General features: G+C 46.0%; 1 protein-coding gene across 1 annotated transcript in view; it reads right to left on the bottom strand.

Moving 5' to 3' along the window:
* Positions 1-757: 757 nt before the first annotated feature.
* Positions 758-24308, bottom strand: part of LOC131480729 (uncharacterized) — a 63151-nt gene continuing 39600 nt past the window's right edge. The window contains exons 6-9 of the mRNA XM_058666660.1: positions 17873-17937; positions 6849-6926; positions 3418-3478; positions 758-1096 (exon numbers count right to left, since the gene is read on the bottom strand). Coding sequence (XP_058522643.1) covers positions 758-1096; positions 3418-3478; positions 6849-6926; positions 17873-17937 — 543 coding nt within the window. The remainder of the gene's footprint in view (positions 1097-3417; positions 3479-6848; positions 6927-17872; positions 17938-24308) is intronic.

Genomic DNA, 24308 nt, shown 5'->3' with positions numbered 1-24308 from the left:
GAAAAAGTACAAATGGATAGCTCAACTCCATTTAAACCTAATCTGTGACATCGGAACATGGGTCATGCTCAGCAAATGCAAGGACGGAGTCAGTTCCATCCAGCGCCCTGACCTCTTCCCAGGGTCCTAAGTACCAAGACTGCTAACAGAAGGTGGAGCGGCCGACTTTTCCTTCCCTCCTGGACTTTCTTCCACTCCAGAAGCATTAACACTTTGTTCCTGTAGCATTGCCTACGCTAAAATGCTGTGGAAGGGCTGTTTTTTACAGGATAAAAATGGCTCTGGGAAGAAGACCAAGATCTATAGTCACTCTGTGAGCAGAAGGGAGACGGAAGTGCTTCTAATTGGCAAAAGACAATGTCTGTATCTCCCAATACTCATCTGTCAGTCAGCCTCTGGAGGTGGTCATTCATATGTGCTAAGCCCAAGGAGTGGTTTCCATCTGCAGGAACAACAGTGAGGTCCTTGCATGAATCACATGCATGTAAGGCTTGCTATGGATCTAGCAATGTACTTGCTTGAAGTAACCAATTATGGTGTGACTGAGGACAAGCTGAGTGAGAAACCGCATGCAGGAGTGTTGTTCGCAGAGAGTGAGGAAGGGAGCTCCGTATATATGTGAGCCAGGAAAAACTCTTTCATCCACGTGTCTGGCAAACACAGGAATTTCAACATTTCTTTGTCTGTGATCAGGTTACAAAGCTCTAACCATGCTCCCCATTGCAAAGGTAAAACATGGGTAGCCTCCACAAACACGTCAATGGCCTCTTTCATCAAGTCCACACCATACAGATAAAGGCCAAATCCACCAAATTCTCAAGCTTGGTATTTTTTCGCTAAGCTCCACTCTCAGTTCTCTAAGGGCCTCATTTTTCACTTGTCTTTTCTCCAAGGGGCCTAGGCTCATCATCCTTTTTTCTCCAGACAGGTATCTGGAATACATGTACAGGAAGTTGGCTTTCTTGCTATTGCAATCACGCAGGAAATGTGCTTCCTGATCATACTCTTTAACACTAAAGCAGGTCTTGGCCAGAGTGTAGGCATCCACACCCTGGGCACCCTCCTTGATCAGCTGCAGGTCAGCCAGAGGCAAGGCCTGGAGCGAGAAGGCCAACTCAGCGGACCAACTCAGCAAGAACGCCAACTCTGCTGCTGTGCAGCAGGCCCCACTCCTGCACCAGGCCTGCGATGAGCAGCAGCTGCTTTTTAATTTCCCACAAGTCTGAGAAATCAGCGTTTGTGGACAGAACAGGCATGGTGGCTGCTGTCACCACGGCCCATAGTCACCCAAGCATTGTCTTTCTATCATGTGAAATTTCCATCGAAATGTTGAGGGCCCCTGGTGACTCAAGACAAGCGATAATAGTATTTGCACTCTCCTGAAAACTTACTCTCAGTGTTTTACAGAGAGAGGAACCTGAAATCTCCATCTTCAATGAGACATTGTATTTAGTCCATTAACTTACCTGCAGCTGGGGTTTCTTCATGTTGAGTGTTGTGTTTCTAGCAGCTGAAGAGGAAGTCTTCAGAGAACCTGTGGATGCTTTCAGAAGAGAAGGTTTTTTTGTTACAGATTTTATTACAAACATATTCATGTCATAAAGCATTCATCACATGTAACATAACACATGCTTTCTTATAAAAAATTTCTTTGAGAAGACACACACAGAGAAAGAGAGGGAGCAAGCTTCCACCTGCTGGTTCATTCCCTCAGATGCCTGCAATGGCTCAGAGCTGGGCTGGACCGAAAATGACAGCCAGGAACTGAGTCCAGCTCTCCAGTGTGGACAGTAGGAACCCGGCTCCTTAAGCCATCATCACTGCCTCCTGGGGTCTGAATTAGCAGGATGTTGAAATCAGAAGCCGAAGCAGGAGTTAAATCCAGATACTCTAATATGGGATCAAGTCATCCTAGCCAGAGTCTTAGCCAGGTAGCCGACACCTGCCCCATGAGGCACTTCTTAAATCAGACACGTGCAAGGACATCTAATGAACAAGGAGATGCTCATTTTCAACTTTTCTTGCTTTTATGGGGCATTCACTTTAATTGTTCCTGTTTTTTAATACCAAAAAAAATTATTTCATGTCATTACTAGACATAAACATGTCTTGGAAGATACGGGGCTAGAATCGGAGGCCTGGAACTCAGAAATACATTCAGTGTGTATGAAACATCAGTCCACAGAAACATTCTTACTTTCTAACCTCCTGGGTTTGCCAGCAGGTCCTGTGGGCAGAACACCAGTGTGGCCATTCTTCAGGGCCGTGGAACCTGTCTCCGCCTGCCAGGAATGCACTGTCTTCTCATCCTCCATCTGAGCAACGATCAGACAGCGGCCCTGGAAGGAGACTGACAGCTGAGTTCCTGGAGAAACGCACCACCCTCCATATTAACTGTACAGGGGCTTAACTTGAGACTCCAAAAATGACGGGTGATGAGTACTGCTCTGCCAGGCCACTGAGCCTGCGGGCCAACAGGCTCCCCCATGCTGGATCTGAGGGCCAATGGGAATGTGGGCACGGGGGATACGAGTCAGACCCCACGTCCATGGCTCTATCTATTCAGGGAAAACAGCTGCAACCATACTGAACACACCGACTGCCTAAGCAATAAGTAAAATAATGATTCACATGGCACTTATATTAGATGTTACAGTCTAGAGATGATTTTAAAAATAAACAGCAGGATGTGCACAGGTCATACATAAACACTATGCTGTTTTTGGTAAGGAATTTGGGTATTGGCAGAGTTCCTGGACCCAAACATCCATGGATACTGAGGAACAACTGTACCCACTGGTTAAAGCAAGACTTTTAAAAGATTTTTTTTTTTTATTTTTCATGATACAGTTTCATAGGCTCAGGGATTTCCCCTTCTGTCCTCCCCATCCCCCACCACTGTTTTCGCCCATATCATTACAATGGTATAGTCCTTCAGCAATAGTCACAAGTCACTCTGCTATCTAAGTGTATCATGACGTTGTAGGTATAGAGAATGGTAGAAAGTTCGGCATCCTATTACCAAGATATATTTAACAGTTCTCACTGGAAGTCCTTTTATTCTGGAGTAGAGATGCATACTGCACTGTATCTCCACTTTTTGGTATGCTGGTCTCCACTATACAGCTCCTCTAGATGAAAATATGTATATACATGCTTACCTATATAGTTACTGATCTTGTATTTTGTAGGAAGGTTGCCTCATATAAAAAATATGATATTTTCCTTTTACTACTGGCTAATTTCACTGGGCATAATGGGCTCTATTTGGGATCATTTTATTGTAAATGGTAGAATTTCATTGTTTGAATGGCTGAGTAGTATTCAGTGGAGTAGATGTACCACAGTTCTCATATCCATTCCTCTCTGTAGCAAGACTTTTATCTAAGAACGTCAAAACTTTAATTATATACTTACAGAAATGATGAAGACCAGGAAATGAGAATTTAAATTATCAGGAATAATGATTGTGTTAGCCCTGAAAGAAAAAAATTGGAGAATGGAAGGGCAGATTCAGGACCCAGTGAAAACAATGTATTTATGCAGCATGCAACATACAATTCATTAAAAGTACTGTGGGCTAACGATAAAACGAGCAAGGCAGAGACCTCCCTCCCTTGTGGAGTTTCATGTATTTATCCACCATTAGTAATTCTTGAGCATCTTCTAGCAGCCAATGTTGTAGATTTGGGGCTGGAGGCGAAACAGGCCATGGTGTCTAGTCTCGAAAAATAGCAACATATTATTTGTGCTCCAACTGGAAACACTGAAGATTCACACTAGCAAAAAAAGTGAGGGAAACAATTATAAGATAGTGTTTAAGCAAACATAGTGGTGGTAGAAACAGTCATCTGAAGTAAGCTGATACACGGGGGAAATTAGATGCTCTTCTTCTGTTACTATGTGCAAAGGGATGTAAAAATAATTGTGGAAAACTGTATTATATATATTATATTATATATTTTCATGCTTTACTCATCCAATTGCCTTAGTCTCCATAGAACACTTTGAGCCACGGATTTCTGCCACAAAACTAGTATAGGAATCTGTTATCAACATCTGATGAACAAGAAATGAGAATATCCAACAGCATCACCCATGGTAAGGGCAAGATTGTTCCCGAAAGTCAAACACTGCTAAGGGTGTGTCAGATCATATGTTGACACATATTCCTAATGTATCATTGTGCTCAGAAGAGCTTGAGAAACATGACCAAGGATTGAACACGGAAAGCAACCTACCTTTTGCAAATTTTAAAAGGCTTTATCATTTTCTAATTGCTATTTAATTGAAAGACAGTGCAGGAGCGAGAGAAAGATCTTCTAACTGCTGGTTTGTACTCCCAAATCCTACACAGCCAAAGCTGGGCCAGGCCAAATCAGGAACCTGGAATTCCATCTGGTCTTTATCTGCTGCCCATAGGGGGCGCCTCAGCAGGAAGCTGGAGTCTGAACTCCACCCAGGCATTCCAAGCTGGGACGCTGCAGTCCCACACAGCGACTTCCTCAGCGGCTGCCTCCGGCCATCCCCAGTACTTGCCGCCAGACGCCATGCTTGTTGTGCTTGGACAGTGGCATTGTCCTGTTGGCTCAAGCACCAACTAATGTCCTCCTGACTGGATCCCACACTGACCCCTACGTGCTGTTTCATGGACTCTCCAGTCTCCAGCTCTTGTGCCTACACTGTGTCCAATGTAGTGTGGCCCCAAGGAGAAGACCAGAGCTCATTATGGCACAATTCCTGACATTCACACCAGGACAACCTGGCTTTTTGTGGGAGCAGAGTTGAATATCTTTTATGGTTAAATATGTGATTCCTTGGTAACTGACTTGGTTATGTAATTGGGGAGAAAAGAACAAAGAAATTAACATTTCTTGGCGCTTCACAGGAGTAAAACTATAACTCATGGAGGGACACTTATGATTGTAAGTTAGAAACTTATCTAATTTTGAAAATAGAGCAGCAAAATTCAGCACTTTTGAAGAAAGAGGTCTTGTGAGAAAAATTCTAATTACTAGTTAATATCTGAGAAGATAGTTGTTATAATTAAAAAATACTATTGCAAAAGGTCAGTTGGAATGAAAATGATACTTGTGTTTCTTATTCTTGCTTCATGCATAGATGTAAACTGCAAATTAGAATAAATATATGTGAGATTTTATAAAACTTTACACATTTCTATCTATTAGTTCATTGATTTGAAAGGCAGAGGAAGAGATACGCACGTACAGAGAGCTGCCACCTGCTAGTTTACTCCCAAATGCTCAGGGGACGGAAACTCAGCCCCAGTGCCCCACCCGGGAGTCATGGACCAACCACTTGTGCTGCCTCCCAGGCTGCGCATTAGGAGGAACCCAGAACCAGGAGCAGAGAGAACTTGAGCTAGGTACTCCAAAACGGATGCATGTGTCCTGACCAGCATCTCTTGTTAGACCAAAACGCTTTCAAATTTTCCTAACAGAAATGTTGTGTTTTGAAGATGGTGTTGGAGTTCTGAGTCTACTTTTGATTCCAGATTCCTGACTTCCCACTGGCCTAACCTTGGCACTTGCAGGTATTTGGGGAGTGAAACAGCAGTTGGGAGATGTATATGTGTGTGTGTGTGTGTGTGTGTGTATGCACCTGCCCTTCAAATAAATAAGTAAATAAATACATACATAAATAAATAAATAAAATGGCCTAGGAAAGCCTTTCCTCTATAATTACTTTGGTCATGTTATAGAAATTAAGTGGTGATTTTGCAACATCTATAATTTTCTGTGCTGTCCTGGTAATAATCTACATTTCCACATATTTGTACAGTTCTAACATTCCATCCACAGTTCTCTCTGGAGCCATAAATGAATATGTTGGGGCCACTGCTTGCTCTTACAGCAGTTAAAATGATGGGTCATTTCCTTAGCTTGTTTGTTGCCATGGAACCAATATAGAAAAAAGCAACATAAAGTGAAGTGGTTTTGTTGGTTGGTTGGTTGGTTGGTTGGTTGTCTTGTTTTTTTAACAGACAGCAGTAACCTGCTGAAAAACCTGCTGGAGATTTGCTCACCTGGAAGTTGTGACAGTAGAGTACACTCACACAGGCTACAATAGGAGTCCCAGCAGCCCCATGCACATGTCCTTAAGGTCTGGGCCCAGAAGTCCCTGAACTTGAAAAACAGCTCTGAGAACAGCTACCCGGGTCTCTAAGGAGTCAGACATTTCTCTGAGAAGCCCAGCACCATCCAGAGTACCGGCTGCTGCATCCCTCCAGTCGAACCGCGGGGAACAGTGGTGACCACACAAGACGGGGAGCAGGGGCTGAGTCCTAGACTCGCACATCCTGCTGCTGGCTGAGTGGTCGCTGCGTGCTTCCCAGGGTGGCCCCGGCCTCCAAGCCCTGGCTCTGACCCCCAGCTTCTGCCTTCCAGCAGGAAGCCAGTGCCCAGACAAGGACCCAGCAGATGTCTTCAACACCTGGCTTCCTCTGTTTTTTCTTTTGTTTTTCATTTCACTCTCTTTTGCTTCTCTAGGTCTCCTCTATGGACTAAGGAAGGTTAGAAATAAACACTACACAAAGGTGAATGAAACATCCTTGAAGAAGAAATGGAAGACTATAGCTAGTGAGGATTCTGGAGGAGCCCCAGAAAAGCTCCCATGAGGTTTGCCAGATGAGACAATCCCATATGGGTCGAGGAGTCAGGAGAGGTTTTGTGGAAGATGGGGTTCTGAGCGGGCTTTAGGCAATGGGCAGCGGTGGGCCCCACAGAGAGGACTCTGGAAGGTGAGGAGGGCCAACTGTTCGCATTTCATACATTTGACTCAGATGTTTGCTAACTGATCTAAAAGAGCACAAAATAGAACAACAGAACCTGTAGTATCGGCGTAAGGAGCAATGAGCCAGAAAATCCGTCTTGTCTTTTGGCCATGAAGAGAATAATGGGAGATTCCTGTTGAGACAAGAAAACAAACTGGTCAGAATTCAGATGGACACTCTAGCAATCATGTGAATTCTTTAAAAGAAACCTTCATTCCTGCTGTTGATTCTACGATCAAAGTCAAGACGCTTTACTCCCTATTCAATTCCTGCTTTTGGTCCAGCAGAACCCAGGAATCACCTCCTTTCCTCTCATGTACCACCACCTCCAACTCCCTCACCACCTGCCTAGTGTCACCTCACCTGAGAAAAGGGGTCAGCTCTGGGGCCTCCTCCAAGGCTGTCCTGCACAAAGGAGCTCCTGAGCATCCCAGCTCATTCAGGTCTTTGAGATTCTCCTTCTCCTGGGGGGTTTCAAGCACATGACCACTCCCACCCTGACCCTGTGCAACTCAACAGGCAAAGGAAACCCACAGCCTTGCACAGCTGGCAAGAAACAAGGGCCCCTCACTGTACAGCCTCCTGTGGACCCTGGTGGGCTGGGGACCTCCTGCTTGCCACAGTGGCTGCCATCCATTAACAATACTTTCCTCAGAAGAGGCACCACCTGCTCTTCGCTCACACACATGCAGCCTCCATCCAGGACTTCCCTGGCCATTAAGATGACAAGGACGTCCCACCTGCTAAGGTCTTTTGTTTGTATCAGGAGAGCTGGGGGAGATTTGGACTTCAGCACCTGCCCAGAGCAGGTTTAGCCTGCAGTCCTTAAATTCCCCTAGATCTAAGCCCACCCACCCAAGCTCAACTGAGCCTTCTTTCTCCCACTTCCTAGCATGTCTCAGGGTCAAAACCATCCTCACCATCATAATTCTTCTATGTGGAAGGTTCCACTGGCCCAAGACCCTGTCACCAGCCATTCAGGGAATCATTGTACCTTAGCAGCCCCTAGGACCAGCCTCTTCAGATAGCACCGTGGGCCCATGGCAGCAGGGAGCATCATACCCCATGGACACATGTTGACACATCCCATGGTCACACACTGTTGTCCACCTCTGGGCCCTCTGAGAGGGGCTCTTTACACACATTACATTCTTTTGGCTGTTTTTGGCAGTGTGCTCCTTGCTAAACAGCCTGTAATGTCAGTAGCATATTTCTAATCATTCCAGCACTTGAAAACAGCACACATTCATGCACAAGAACATTCCTTTTTCCAGTACTATTTCCTACTTGTGTAATGTACAGCAATAATTCCTCTGAGATACATCCCAATAACCCAGTGAGCACCTGAAACTTGATAGTATCAAATCCTATGTATATTAACTCTTATACATATCTATGATAAAGTTTAATTGACAAACTAAGTGATTAATGATAAAAACTAATAATAGAACAATTATAGTAACTTATTGTAGAAAGTTATGCGAATGTGCTGTTTCTTTCTGGAATTTTCTATTTAATGTTTTCAGATTATGGTCGCCTATGGGAAGCTGAGTAATAATCACTACTTTTTTAGCACCTTTATTTCTATGAGCCACTTCATGAATATGTGCAGTAACCTGTCTTCATTATGTTTCTCAAAATAGAACCTACACTATCAACTGCTTTTTAATATTGTTTGTTGTTTTTCTCTTTCTATCTTTTGTCTCTCACAACACGAAGATGAACAGAGAGGGGGTAAGCATTTGGTGTGGTCACTAAGTCACCACTTGGGACACACCCAATACAGTCTGAGGTGCCGAGGTACAAACCTTAGCTCCATGTTGATTCCAGCTTCCTGCTAATGTGCATCCTGGGAGACAGCACATGACAATCCAAGGAGACAGGTCCCTGTCACACATATGGAAGACCCAGATGGAATTCCCAGCTTTGACTGGTTCCACCCTGGCTACTGAGGCCCCTTGAAGGGTGAGTTTCTCTCAGGCCTGCCACTAGGGTGCATGTCGCTGCGGATATCTGTAAGGATATGTGATTTTAGGATGAGTCCATGAAGATCTGCCTGTTGGGAGTTCTGTGTCTACACCTGCTTTGGTTTGAGAGTTCCCCCAAAAGTCCATGTGCAGAAAGCTTGATCCTCAGTGTGAGCCTAGGTGGTGGGACTTTCAGGAGCTCAGGCCCAGCGGGAGGTGGCCAGGTCACTGGAGGGGCGGCCCTCGGAAGGCATGCATGTAGCTTCTGCAGAACCCTAGTCAGCTGCCATGAGAGTGAAATGCTACTGAAAGAATGAACCGGAACCCCGAAGCCACAGTGTGGCCATGTGGTATCTCCTTCCTCACAGACATGCTCACCAGGCTGCCTTCCACCATGTGGTGATGTAGCCAGATCTTACCCACCAGAGCATAGCCGATTGTGGCTCCATGTTCTTAAAATCTCCAAACCCAACATCTCTTTTCTTTAGACTTTACCTAGCACTAAGGTTTTATATATATATATATATATTTATATATATATATATATATATATATATAGCAATAGAGAATTGACCAATATAACACCTAAGTTAATTACACTGAACACAGTGTCTTGTTTTTGACAATGTGCTGCTTGTACCTCAGATATTTACCCTGGGGGAAGCTGGCTGAAGGGTACTTGGTAAACTCTACTGTTCTGAAAATGCTTCTGAAAAACTATTTCCAAATTAAAGGTTACTTTTTAAAAATTGAAAGGAAAGAAAAAATTAAATACAGGGAGTGTTTCTTTAAAAAAGTTTTTAATGCACAGATTGCAAGCTCTTCCAGGGCTTATGTAGGGCTGTGACAGCAAGTGCTGTGAGAAAAAAGAAGGTTTACAATAATGCATAGCAATTTTCTAGTCACAATTTCAACATTCAGTGTCAATTCTTTCCTCCCACTCTGTGGTCTGGTTTCTGCCACTCTCTCCATCGTTAGAGGCTATGAATATTCTCTGCTTCTCTTCCCCTTCCCACTGTCTTCTGTTCCTTGGGCATAGCAGAATCCTCTTTTATGCCTAGGAAGCAGGAATCTAAGGCAGTAACTTCCTTGATAGTTCTAACTCCGGTCCCTGCTCTGGTGTGCTCATGTGTGTGCTCGTGGGACAGCACGGGCTGTTGGAGGGATGCTGACCAGCAGAGGCAGCTGAGCTGAGGGGAACATGGTAGAGAAATTCTATTTTTCCTTCACTAAGGACTTGCAGCTCATGTCTGAATTATTCCTTTGCATTGTAACGGAGTGTCCACGTTTTTTAAAAGATCAATATGACCACAGAAACTAAAGGCAGCTCCAGATGGTTCAAAAATCTGGAGGTGACTAACTTTTAGAAATATCCTTCAAAGGTGCAAGAAGTAAGAAGACAGTATTTTTGTCACACTGGCCTGGTCAAAACGTGGACTGTAGAAGGATGCTCTACAAATGGCAGTGTTCTCATTGAAACTGCTTCTGTGTTGATGCCTCCCTGGATTTTCAGGTTAGTATCATACCACATTCTCAAGACAGTCCTCTTCAGTTGATTTTTATTCTCTGCTTAAAAAGAAAAAAATTACGTAAGCAAAAGAAGGCTTCTGCTCCAATCTGAAGAAAAACTCTACGTTGCTCCATTATATAAACACACTTTGGGGAGTTTCATAAAGTCCAGTTCCCGTTACAGTTTGGGCCATTCTAGGCTCTTCTCCAAATCTGTGGGAGTTTGGAAATCGAGGTCAAGACCAGGTAAGAACTGTTTGTGTGGCTGTGTATGTGCAGAAGGGAGACTATGGCTTTCATTAAGTGAAGACAGACGTACCAAGAGGAACCCACTGGTTTGGAGTCGGAAAGCAGCAGCAGCAGCAGCAGCAGCTTATCACGAGGCCCTAACAGGACGCCTTCTCATACCACCTCATGTCTGCATGACTTCTCAGCCTGACTTCAGCTTTAAATTGAAAGGGAAAAACATCCTAGTTCTCATGAGCCTTAAAAAATAAGGGCACAAGGGTTTGTGTTGAATTGGGTCTCTGATGGCTTTGCCATCCCTTTCTTTGCCACTCTCAGGCCTTTTAAAGATGCCTTGAGTGATGCTAACTGTTCCCCATGCTACGTGATGGTCCGGGACCCTCCAAGGCAGGTTGTGGCTGTGTCACTGCTGTGTTCCAGGTAGGAGAGCAGTGACTGACATGAGCCTTTGGCTGAACTAAGTTGGAAAACTGCTGCTGGGAGAAAAAGCCTGTCCTCAGAGCCAGGCTGACACTGTGATGGGGACAGGCCACTTTCCTTCCCAGACTGCCAGATTTCTCGTGCATCAAGTGCTATTGGATTAACTGAGATGGTTTACACAAAGCACCACACGCAGAGCCTGGGGTGTGCTGCATGCTTAGCGGATATGCGTGCTCTCGTTACTTCATATGCATCTCTTCCTGTTTCTACAGGCAAGAGTCAGCTCTGAAAAGGCCACCACATCACACTTTGAATGAAGGACCACAGTTTATTCCGATTTCAGAGCACCACCTGGTGGATTAACAGCAGCAGTCTAGAACAAATCAGACTCTCAAAGGACATGTATGGGAACCCCAAGATGCTCAGCCCTCCCCTCCTCTTCCTTTAAGTTTTTTCTCCATCTGCCCTTTCTGTTTTTATTTCCCACCCATCCTTCTTTCCCCCAGTTCTTGCTATGTTTTTATCTTCAGCTCGTCCATGCCACCTGCCGCTATTGCTGAGTCCTCAGAACGGTTCAGGAGTTTATGCCTGTTCCTTACACGACCAAGTCAAAGGGGACCTGAGGCTTCCTGGCAGTGGCTTTTGTCCCTGTGATTGACATTTGCCTTGAACCTGAGGTTCGGATTCTGGCTCCCATGAGAAACAGCTGAGCAGAGCTAAGAAAAGCAGCTATGCAGTTTATAGGCTTGGAGTTGTCACTGCACTCCCAGGCAGACACATCCATATTCAAGTTAAGAATTATATTTAAGTTAAGAAGATTTTTTTCCAAAGGATAATAAATATTTATTACATATTCCTCCAATACCCACCCTGGGCCATTCCTTAAGAACCATATGGCCTCTTAACTCTAATTTTGGCCATGTTACTCTAGCAAAAAACTATATCCACATACCCTGCTGGGCCACCTGGAAACACAGCACTCATTAACTGGTCTAGGAAAGACAGTGACAGACCTGATCTTTAAAAATCCTTTTTTTTTTGAAAAGCAGAGAGATAGAAAGTGATAAACGGGCTGGCACTGTGGTGCAGTGGGTTAAACTGTCTCCCACAGGACCAACATTTCATATGGACTCCTGTTCAAGACCTGATTACTTCCAATCCAGGTCACAGCTGATAGCCTGGGGAAAGCAATAGAGGATGGCCCAGGTCATTGGGCCCCCTACTGCCCACGAGGGGGTCCTAGAAGAAGCTCCTGGTGACTAGCTTTGGCTTGGCACAGCCCTGGCCACTGAGGCCATTTCAGGAATGGTACAGGGAATGGAAAATCAATCTCTCTTTCTCTCTCTCTCGCCTTCAAATAAACAAGTAAATCTTTTTTAAAAAAGAGTGATAGATTGGGGGGCAGGATTGGTAACTATCCCCTATCTACAAGTTCACTTCACTAGAGCCTGTGATAGCCAGGGCTTGGCCAGGCCAAAGCCACGAGCCAGGACTGCCATCCAGGTCTCCCATGTGAGTGGCAGGAACCCGATCAGTTGTTGCCTCCTGGGGTCTGCATTAGAAAGGACCTGGAGTCAGGAGCCAAAGTTGAGAATCATAGCCAGGTACCCCAGCAAGGGACCCAGGTGTCTTACTCATGAGGCTCAATGGCCACCCCCAGCACAGTTTATATGTTTCTCTGCGCCCAGTTTAGTTCACTCAACGTGAAAGCCTCCAGTTGCATTCATATTGGTTGTTAGTCTGTCTTAGGTGGCACCTTTAGAATTTTGAGATATGTTTCTCTCATGCCTAACTTGTGGAGGGTTTTTATTATGAAGCAGTGTTGAATCTGATGGAATGCTTTCTCCGTATCTATGGAGATGAGCACATAGTTGCTGTTTTCCAGTCTGTTGATGTCATTTATGATGTGGATTGACTGGTGAGTGCTGAACCACCCTTGCGTTTCTGAGGGACATCCCACTGGGTTCTGACACAGGATCTTTTGCGTGTGGTTTTGGAGTCAGCTTGCTACTGTTTTGTTGAGAATCTTCCATCTGTGTTCATCAAGCACATAGGTCTGAGATTTTCACTGCGTCCTCAGTCACGGTGTGAGAGTGACGGAGTGATGTTGGCCTCACAAACGGAGCAGCAGCATTCTATCCTCAGGGCAAACCCTAATGTGAACCCTGGCCACTGGTGGTAAGGATGCGTCAGCATTGGCCCATCAGCTTTAAAACAGGATCCTGGGATGAAACGACGGTGCTGGGAGGATTGTGTGTGTACAGGGACTGGGGTTAGACGGAAATTCTGTAGACATTCCATTCAACTTTTCTGGGAATCTAAAAATTCTCCAAAAATACAGCATTAATTTAAGAAAAGATTTGAAAGAGTGCCACTGGACATTATTACTTACAGGCTAATCTATCATCTCTTTCTCACTGCCTACCAGAATGCCTCTCAAAACTAAAATGATTAGGGGGTTGGCACTGCACAGTCAGCAAGGCCAGCAGCATGCCCAGTGGACATCGACCCTGCCCCAGTTCTGATCCAGCTCCATGTTAATGGCCTGGAAAAAGCTGCACAAGAGGGCCCAAGTGTTTGTACCACTGCCATTCACATGAGAAACCTGGGTGCAACTCCTGGCTCCTGCCGTCAGCTTCCCCATCCAGGGAGCGAGCCAGCAGATGAAGATCTCTTTCTCTGCCCTTTCTCCCATAGCTTTCTAACTAACTAACTAAAATCTGTTTTAAAAAACACCAAGATTACTAAAGCACCTCTTTTTAAAAACTTACAGTTCAGGACAGGCGTTTGGCCCAGTTTGTGTAGTAAGGAAAGGAAGAGCGGAACAGGGAGGACGCCTGAGCCCAAGAACCAGGGAAAGAGGCCCAGGGCGAGCTGACGGCCAGCAAGCAGGTGAGGAGAGCAAAGTGCAGCTGCAGGCTGAGGTATGCAGAGGCGGCCAGCTAAGGGTCGCAGGGGTGACGCTCCTGAGCTGTTCTATGGAGAGGGCAGTTGGCCTGGGTGAGGCGAGGAGCCAGGGCAGGGGGAGTTTAAGTATTGGAAGATGATAGCCAATAGGCGGGGAAGAGGGTCTCAGTGGGGCAGGGGCTGAGGCCTGCTTCTTCCGTGGCGTCAGGCTGGTGCAGGGGGAGAGGGCGGAGAAGAGCACTGCCGCCAGGGGCAGGCGGGTGAGCTAGGGACCCTGACCGAGGGGGCTGGGAGATAACACGGCAGGTGCCCCACGGCTGCAGGGGCTGGGGCTGAGATAGCTGAGAAGAAGTGGGGGGAAACCCGAGGAGCTGGACCTGGAGTCATGAACGCAAAAAACCGTACTCAGTCTAAAGCTCCCGTCCTTGCGTTCAGTTTGTAACTCTTACACGAGTCTGGGCTGAACAGGATTCTAGACCTGTTGGTTTGTTCATGCCAGTTCTGGGTTTGAGGAATGAGCTAACTGACCAAACAAAGCTGAGTTTAAGGACTAAAAAGTTACGATATTTTCAGTCATTTGTGATTGTTATTTTATATCTTAAGCCTATTTATTTCCTTGAAAGACAGAGTTAGAGGAGACCATGTGCCATTCACTGGGTTACTGCCTGCAGGGCAGGGCAGGGCAGGGCAGGGCAGGGCAGGGCAGGGCAGGGCAGGGCCAGGCGGTTCATCCAGCACTCCCCAGGTGGCAGGCGCCCATGCACGGCAGCCATCTTCTTGTGTCTTCCCAGGTCCCTCAGCAGGGAGAGGATCTGAAGTGAAACAGCAGGACTCGGCACCTAGATGGGATGCTGGCATCGCAGGAGGTATCTTAACTCACTATGCCCCACTGCTGCGTGCTGTTCATGACTTTTAAAATAGGATCCTTTTGCTGCTTTGGAAGAACACTGAGAGATGCCTTCAGTAGTGGACACTGGTCTTTTTCCTCCCACTTCTCCATCTCAGGACCTTACAGCCACACTGGTTCACCTTTCAGCTGCTGCCGGTTAGTGGAGTGCTAACCCAAGGCCACTGGAGTTAAAGCTGAACCGGGCTTTGCCAGGTTTGTTTCGTTTTGTTTTGTTTTTTCCTCATAGGGATCTGGAATAGTGACAGAGAAAACCTGAAGTGGTAAGACACGCATAGCAGGTTTGAAGTCTTGTCAGCTAAGGCACATTTGAGGGCATGATGAATCCTGCCCAGGGCAGCAGAGGATGCTGGGCTCCAAAGGCAAAGGAAGGAAGCAGGTGTGCAGAGCACAGTAACAGCAGGAAACCTGGCAGCCTGAAAAGACCTCCAAAGTCCCTGGTTCTCACCCTGCCGAGTCCCCAGGGTCACCTGGCTTAGAAAATCAGGTCCTTATTGTTTAAAAATGGAGCCTATTGGAAGGAAGTCCAGGGAATGCTGAGGCCAACAGATCAGAAGATGACTGCCATTAAAAAGAGGGTTTGTTCTTCCCAAGAAGATTTGGCCAGATGGGGGAGGAGTAGGGTCAGAGCCAGGGTCGGGGTGACGACTGTGGGCAAGGGCCTTGGTCAGGGTTTCTGTGGGAAGCAGCAGGTGGAGCAAGGCAAGCAAGGATGGGGTTGGCTGGCCTGACGCTCTTCAGTGGGCTGGGGCACAGGAGTGGCTCCTAGGACCTAGTACCTGAGCCTAGGGGAGGCCAGGAGCACCAGAGCTCACAGCGCAAGCTCCCGAGAGGAGACAATCACGAGTATGCACTCTGGAATCAACTGGTTGGTCTGTAAAGTCAGGCTTCTAGAAGGAGACTTCTCAAAGGAGAAAGAAGGAGCCAGGAGGCTGGGGTGACTCAGACTTGTTATTGGGTGTGCCCAGCACATACATGCTGGACAGGTATCCCAAAGTCAAGTTCATGGAAACCAGAAGCCTGGTTGACATTTGTATCCAATCATGCTCCAAAACAGGCTCAATACAGGACCCGGTGCAGTAGCCTAGTGGCTAAAATCCTCACCTTGCACATGCCAGCATCCCATACGGGCCCCGGTTCTAATCACAGCGGCCATGCTTCCCATCCAGCTCCCTACGTACTGGTTAAAGTCCTCGCCTTGCACACACCAGGATCCCATATATTCGCTGGCTCTAATCCCGGCAGCTCTGTTTCCCAACCAGCTCCCTGCTTGTGGCCTGGGAAAGCAGTCGAGGACGGCCCAAAGCCTTGGGACCCTGCACCAGCGTGGGAGACCCAGAAGAGCTCCTGGCTTCAGATTGGCTCAGCTCCAGCCATTGCGGCCACCTGGGGAGTGAACCATCGGATGGAAAACCTTCCTCTCTGTCTCTCTTCCTCTCCGTGTATCTGCCTTTCCAATAAAAATACATAAATCATAAAAAAAAATAGGTGCAACACTCATCCAAAGTTGCAAATAAGAAGCAACACAGCACAAAATGCTAGCATGCCACACTGCCTCTGTTGTACCTTCGGCAAACGCCCTGCTGGTCCAGAGCAGAACGCTTAGGCCTTAGGACACTGAATCCAAACAGCACAGGTAAAATCTCCCACAGACGACTTCCTGAGCTTCCTAGAGGGAAAATGTTGCCTTTGGTAGCAAACTCCCAAGCTATAATAGCATGACTGATTCCCTTCAAACCATAATAAAGACTTCACACCCACTCAGATTACTAATGGAAGCACCATGGCATGGTGAGCCCTGGATAAAGACACATGGGTATTTCCAATTTCTAAGGTGTTCCTCGGACTCTGGCTCAGCTGGACCATCAGCAACTCTTCCCTCAAGGCGGAGACACGAAGCCCCTCCTGCAGACTCCATTCCCCCAGTGGCTCCTATTTAGTATTCCTGACATCAGTTACTCCGGAACACGAGCTCCGCTTTCCCATCATCTTGGCTGCACATGCTCAATCTATACGCCATCTACTCGTTCACCAGCAGACGTATCTTTGTAAGGTGTCTCTCCCTTTAGATCACAAACTACCTACAGAAGAGTGTGTTCTGTATTTCTTATTCTTTGTTTTCTGAGATTCTGCTCCTCACATGAAGGTCCAGTCTGTTAAAGGGAGGCGTGAGCATGATCAAGCTACTGGAGTGCTGCTGTAACTGAACCAAAGGAAGAAAAGAGGAAGCAAACAGCTGCGTGTAACCTGAAAGTCCCTCAGCCGCCTGCTGGTCATCATCCTTGACTTTTCAGTGTTTCTACTTCTCATCCCACATTTTAGCTTATTCATGCACTTATTCTGAGTGTAACATGTGGCTGTTCAGGTATCATTGTGGTCAATACATGAATCCTGTGACACCAAATACATTTGTCATGAAATCTTCGCGTCAACAGCCTCTAAAAGGACACATATATTCAAACACACACCTGCCCTGGCTAATTTATGACAGGTGAATACCTCCTTTGATTGGGTGATTTTTCCAAAATAGACAAGGCAGTCGAATAGAATAAATGATCCAGAAATAGAGCAAACACACAGTTTCCACATCAGCTTTACATCCTTACCTATGCTACTTATTAGTTCAACAAACATTTGTTGAACATGTAGTGTCAGGCACTGTTCTAGGTGTTCTAAAAAAAACATTTAAAACCTTGTTTTATCCTATTTAACTGACAGCATCCTATTGAGGAAGGGGCTCTAAATCCACTTTATACATGGAAAAACTAAACTTGGAACAGGAAATTCACCTGACAAAGTACACATAATAAATGGTAACCACAGGGTTCAGACTCAAGTGTATGTTCGAGGCCCACATACTTTACGCCACACCCAACTGCCTTCCACCACAGTCAGCATTTATAAAAGATTAGCCTGCATTTCAAATCAAATGATACTATCTATAAATGGTAACCACAGGGTTCAGACTCAAGTGTATGCTTGAGGCCCACACACTTCACACCACATCCAACCACCTTCTACCACAGTCAACATTTATAAAAGATTAGCCTGCATTTCAAATCAAATGAAACTATCCATGATTTCCTTTAAAATTGTAAGAATTGTCTACAGAAAAATGCATACCTGAGAAAGCTGCAAGTTTCTTGATATTGGTCTTGGATTCTCTGTGCAAGAATACAGCAAAAATCCTAAACAACAAAGTAGAATGCAGTTACTATCTCACTCTGTATACACACACATTGCATAGGAAGCAATACCTTTCCAAGACATTAAGCTCATTTTCCTGGCCAAGCCGCACAACTGCTCTTCTTTTTCGGAAAAGCAGGTAAGCAGACGGGCAGGCCGGCAACCACCTCCTATTCACAAGTCCCCTCTGAATGGCTGTGATGACCAGAGTTGGACCAGGGTGGCTATTGTGCAGCTGGGTTAAGCAGGTGCTTGGGACACCTGCACCCTCCACTGGAGTGTCTTGGTTCTGGCTCCAGCTGTTTCTGCTTCCACTCCAGCTTCTTGCCAGTGTGCCCGGGAGGCAGCAGATGATGGCTGGGACACCTGGAAGGAATTTCTGCCTCCTGACTTTGACCTGACCCCGTCCTGCCTCTTGAGCACATTTGGAGGGTAAATCAACAGATGGATGACCTTTGTCTGTCTATCTCTTCCTCTGACACTCTTTTTAAACAAATAAATTCTAAAAAACAAAAATGCATTTGATCCAGCTTTCCCAGCTGCTTGAGCCGCCACCTGCTGCCTCCTGGGTCTACACTGCTGGCAAGCTGGAGCTAAAGTCAGAGCTGAGAATCAAACCCAGGCGTTTTAGCCACTAGGCCCCCCACGTCCACCCCACTCGACTCTTATCTTACACTTGGAATAAAGACTGACTATAAAACAGTTCATAATTTCATGAAATATATTTCAATGACAGTAATCTGTTTTAAGTGCTTTTCTTAAATTTTCATGTAGAAATAAACTAAGGGAGGTGTTTTGGCCTATACACTGAGACACTGGGTATGATACCTGTAACCTACACTCAGCATGCCTGGCTCTGGTTCCCAGCTCCAGCTTCCTATTCCTGCAGATCCTGGGAGGAAATAATACAGCACAACCGCTGAGTTCCTGCTCTCACCACAGGAGATCTGAACTGAGAGCCGAGCTCTAGACCCCACTGCGTTCTCACTCTTTTTCTCAAATAAAAAGCTGAACTAATTCCAGGTAGACTTAATTTCTCAAAAGCAGAACTTTTTAAAAAATGGCTTCATTTAAGTTTTATTTTTAAATGTTTAAATTGCAGAATTATAATATAAACTGGTAATGTTAATTGTCCTTTGAACAAATTACTTAATTTTGCAGAGCGTATTTTTCAACAAGTTCGTATCTTAGAGCAGTAGCCAGTTTTTCCATCTCTCTTAACTCAAACATGAAGCAAAATCTGTGCACTAAATGGAAAGATAATAATAATAAAAACACACTCTATTGCATCGTCTTAAAATCAAGATGTGGTCAAACACACGCTCCTGGTCCAGGGACAAGATCTGGAGAAGCACGTGGCACAGCGACGAACCAAAGGGTGGCTCTTTCCTCTGTGTGAACAGACGGAGGCCTCTCCTCGTGCTCTCACAGCCTTTCACTCTCGGTGATGAGAGCAGCACTCACATTTCACCACAAGTACATTCCCTCAAAGCACCTCAGCACCTCTAGGCTTCAGCTGCTTGCCCGTCAGTACAGGATAGTTTATGCAAACAACCTGAAAACTTAAATAATATTAAAATAATGCTATTTCTGGGGCCCAGCACATCGCACAGTGGTTAAGTCCTTGCCTTGCACACGCCAGGATCCCATATAGGCACCGGTTCTAATCCCGGCTGCTCCACTTCCCATCCAGCTCCCTGCTTGTGGCCTGGGAAAGCAGACGAAGATGGCCCAAAGCCAAGACCCTGTACCTGCGTGGGAGACCTGGAAGAAGTTCCTGGCTCCTGGCTTTGGAACGGCGCAGCATTGGCCGTTGCGGCCACTTGGGGAGTGAATCATCGGACAGAAAATCTTCCTTTCTGTCTCTCCTCCTCTCTGTGTATCTGACTTTCCAATAAAAATAAATAAAACTTTGAAAAAAAAAGCAATGCTATTTCTGCCTCCTGTATGTGCCCACCCTGGGTCAGTGATGGCTCTGCCAGGCTACCAAACCCAGCCTGACAGAGGTTCCATCCAGAGAATGTGTGAACCTCATGCTGGCTCTTAAAGCTTCCACTCACACATCAGTGGCCAAGTCAAGTCACACAGCCAAGTCTGCCATCAATAGTGGAAGGATGGGGGCCCGGCGGCGTGGCCCAGCTGCTAAAGTCCTCGCCTTGAAAGCCCCGGGATCCCATATGGGCGCCGGTTCTAATCCCGGCAGCTCCACTTCCCATCCAGCTCCCTGCTGGTGGTCTGGGAAAGCAGTCGAGGACGGCCCAAAGCTTTGGGACCCTGCACCCACGTGGGAGACCTGGAACAGGTTCCTGGTTCCAGGCTTCGGATCGGCGCGCACCAGCCTGTTGCGGCTCACTTGGGGAGTGAATCATCAGATGGAAGATCTTCCTCTCTGTCTCTCCTCCTCTCTGTCTCTCCTCCTCTCTGTATATCCGGCTTTCCAATAATAATAAATCTTTACAAAAAAAAAATAGTGGAAGGATGAACAGCTTCCCAGAAAGATGAACTGCATGTTTATAAGCACCAGGGTCTGGTACAAGCTCTAAAAGAACACTCAGGACTACAGTTTAGCAAACAGGTACATTTGCATCGTTTTGTTGGTACAGGAAGAAAGAAGGTTGGTAAAAATAGTGGCTCTGTAGAATATTTAAGTAGACCTAACTTGTTTCTGCTATGTCTGGTCTTCCACACCAGGCCAATAGTTTAGAAGCAAAAGGTGGGATGAAGCTAGGCTGACTGAACAAGCAAAACCACAGCTACTTCCAAATTACTCCTGTACCTACCAGTTTCATCCACCCAACTTCTGCCTTTAGGCTCCTGTGAATTCCTGGCCCTGGGGAGTGAAACCGGGAGGAGGAGTAGAGAAGGGAATTACAGGGGGAGATGACTGACATGACTGAGCAGTGCTAAGAAATAACGAGAGAACCCAGATATTTGGTATAAGGACATGGAGCTGTGCAACACCCTCAACAGGGAGAAACACAGAGAATGAAAATATCAGACCCTTACCCTCTTTGGATAAACGCTCCTAAACCATGCGGTGTAACAGGTGCACAGAGGACTGCACACCCTGGGCCTTCCCTGCTCTGCACTGTCTTCCCACCCCACCCCACAGGGAAAGCAGCTCGAGTCTCCCTCTTCTTGTGAGGGATGAAGGACTCAAATCCGCCCTCTCAGGCCTGGGTGCCTCCTGGACTCATCCCCTGTTCCCCAGCTATACCTTTATACTTGGCCCTCTGTCTCTGAACTCTTTGCTCCTCCAGACTCACAGAATATCCCAGAACACATTTCCTGTGCACTAGACAAATCCATACCCACTGACCACTAAAGATAGTGTCACACAAAGAAAAACAAAATGAGCTTTAAAGTGTTTAGAATATCACATCTATTAAACTGAGACGTTCACCAAACCCAAGTCCCCTCAACTCCCAGGTTCTAAAGCTCCTCCATTAAATTTATTTCTCCCTCATCATATTCTGCCTACTGCCCATTATGCCTATTGAACAAATGTAGAGCAAATTAATTTGTTTTTCATCTTTTGGCAGGTTTCATGGTATTAAAGGAAAATAAAAGTGTTCTATTGATTGGATGGTGAATCTGAAAGGCTTTGAGATCTATCTTCAAGTCAATGAATGCTCTAAGGGTATAGATCATCAAAAATAAAATTAAGGACTCAAAGCAGGAGGAAAGGAAAGGAATAACTGTCAAGTCGTTGGAGTCCTCTGGAAAGCACTTCCGTGCTAAAGCTACCAATAGATTGAGAGCACAATGCATTATAGCACGTACAGCCCCAATTTGGGAATGGGCTTGCTTTGATCAGCAAAAGAGAAGGCCCTGTGCATACAGAACCATGGGATGAGGAGACCACCAGTGTGAGGTCAGAGCACAGCATGACAAAGTGAAGGATAAGCCACATCCATGGCCTTTGACATGCACCTTTATAATACCTTTTGTGAAGGAGGGAGTTCGTTCCGCACCTGTGCTTTGGATTTTCCAGGAAGGTTTCTTTGGATGCTAAAACACTAGCACATATGCCCTGGGAGTGGTGCTCAAATCCTTAGGCATGGTTCTTCCCTCGTCCCTGTGTTCTGCCACAGCCTGGAGCGCCTGATCCCTGGAGATAAATAAGGTTGAACTTGGGACAGGACATCTTCAAGCCAACTGCCACGAGGCAAAGCTGCCCAGTCCACATGGCCAGGTCACGCCCGATCTGCAGATCCTCTGGGAAAACCAGTTTGAATAAACAGGGCTGTCCTGGTAGACGCAAGAGACATCGAGTTGTCAGGATGGTTCACTACTCTGTATTACTGTGGTGACAGCCAACCAGTGACACCTTAGATACATGGTTTGAGCAGGATTACCATGCTGTTCACTGACAGAAAGCCACTCCTGAGGAGCAGTTGGAAGAGAGTTCAGTTTAGCTTGTGTTCATCTGATGGCTGGGGGCTGTTCTCTTATTTCCTTGGAATTGCAAATAAGGCTTGCTCGGATGACAAAAGTTCCTTGGGTACCCCATGTTCTAAAGACAACTACTGGAGAACCACACCCAAACCACAGCAGCTTTGGCATCTGCACTGCGAGAAGCAACAACAGTGTAACAGCAAACTACTGCACCGACAACAGCTATGCAGAGGGGGTGTCTGCGGCAACCGCCCAGACTCCAGCTCCATTCAACAAGTGGTGAGGGGGTCAGCGCAGTGGATGATGACAGCTGAATATGATGGGGAGTTAGCTGTGACAGGTGCTGAGTTCAAAGGACCAGCAGGAAAGTTTAGGAGATTAGGAAAGTGCAACAGCAGTAGCGCCATGGCTTTCTGGAAGATATGGAAAGGACTGGGCCAAGTCCCTGATGAACAGCATATGGGGTCACACATCAGTCCTCTCCTGCCGGCCTCACAGCCTCTGTGGAGAAGCTTGGGTGGGAGCCTTCCTTCACTGTCCGTGGAAAAGAGGAGCTGGCCATGCAGACACAGCAGTGAGGGAGAATTAGGAAAGTCATTTATTACAGATATCTTTCAACAAAGATGACCAGCTTTAACAGGGCAGTGATTAAAGGTGTTGAGTATTAAAACCTATTGAATTGGTCTGGTTCTTGCTGTGAAATGAAAAGCTGCAAGATTCCAAGCATACTTTCAGAAATGAGTTTTTACACTTTCAACCACACCTGAACACTAATTCTTGCATGAATCTGGAATTAAAACACACACATGATTTAATTAGTTGGGATACAAAATAGCAAGAGTCTTCCTAAGGATTTTTCCCACTGTGGAGATTTGATTATAGTTATTGGCCAAAATGTATTCTGCAGAAAATTGCAATGTGATATTGAGTTGTTATTTATGAAAGATGATGTGATATATTTGTGTTTCTAAATTCAATCTTTCATAATCCAAATGTCCAACAGATAGATGATGAGTTGAAAAAAATTACATAACGTACCATACAATAGATGTGTTTTAAAATGAAGCCTGTCTATGCACACCAACAAAATTTTGTTAGTTAGTAAAGGCAGTTATATATATAAAATACACAGCCTTTTCCAGGGGTCCTTTCTCACAGGTAGAAATATTGCATGTTCTATTTCTAAGTTTCTGCAGTCTATATTTTTTCTAACACTGTTCAGCTGCAACAGAGAGAGAATAAAGGGATAAATAAATAAAGTGATGTGCCATCGTCGCAGACAATCTCAAACTTAATCCAAAGGTCTTACTGTTCCCTGGGTAATCCTGCTCGCCCTTTATGCCTCACTAAAAATTCATTTCTGTGCTGATCCGTGTCCTGCAGTGCGTTCCATTTCCGTTTTTCAAGTAAAACTGTCTGCAGCACAACATCCTAATTTCTGTCCAAACTAGACAGAGGTTTGTGGACCTGGTGACCTGGTGGTCCTGGCAGTGATCAATCCTTGGGAGCTGACCAGGAAAGGGGGCTCCTTTTGGACTGAGAAAAACAAAGAATTCCTTCCCAGAGATGAACAGGGATCAAAGAAGAGGAACAAAGACACGAGTGAGAAGAGATGGAGTCTATACTCTCCACAATCCAAGGCTCCACTTCAGAATTATGACAAAGTGAGCGTTTAACCAGAAAGTGAAGGGCATGCAGAAACAGCCCACCCATCACACAGCAGACCCCATACCTGCCGAGTAGGACAGATATTGCCCAGGGGCATTCTCAGGGCTGCCCAGGAGTGAGGAGGAGACAGCAGCAGGGAAATGTGAGTGGTTGTGGTTTAAGCCAACAGCATCCTGAGGATGTCTGAAGTAAGGCAGGTGATGTAAGGAAGGATAAAGAGCTAGCACAGCTTGGTCATTCATGTCAACAGGCCTGCATTTGTACTTCAGGCCTGGGGAGTCCGTGTGGGACACACCCATACAACACT

Source organism: Ochotona princeps, chromosome 7, assembly GCF_030435755.1.
Source record: "Ochotona princeps isolate mOchPri1 chromosome 7, mOchPri1.hap1, whole genome shotgun sequence".
NCBI lineage: Eukaryota > Metazoa > Chordata > Mammalia > Lagomorpha > Ochotonidae > Ochotona > Ochotona princeps.
The sequence above is the reverse complement of the archived record's forward strand: the minus strand, read 5'-3'. Positions and strand labels throughout refer to the sequence as shown.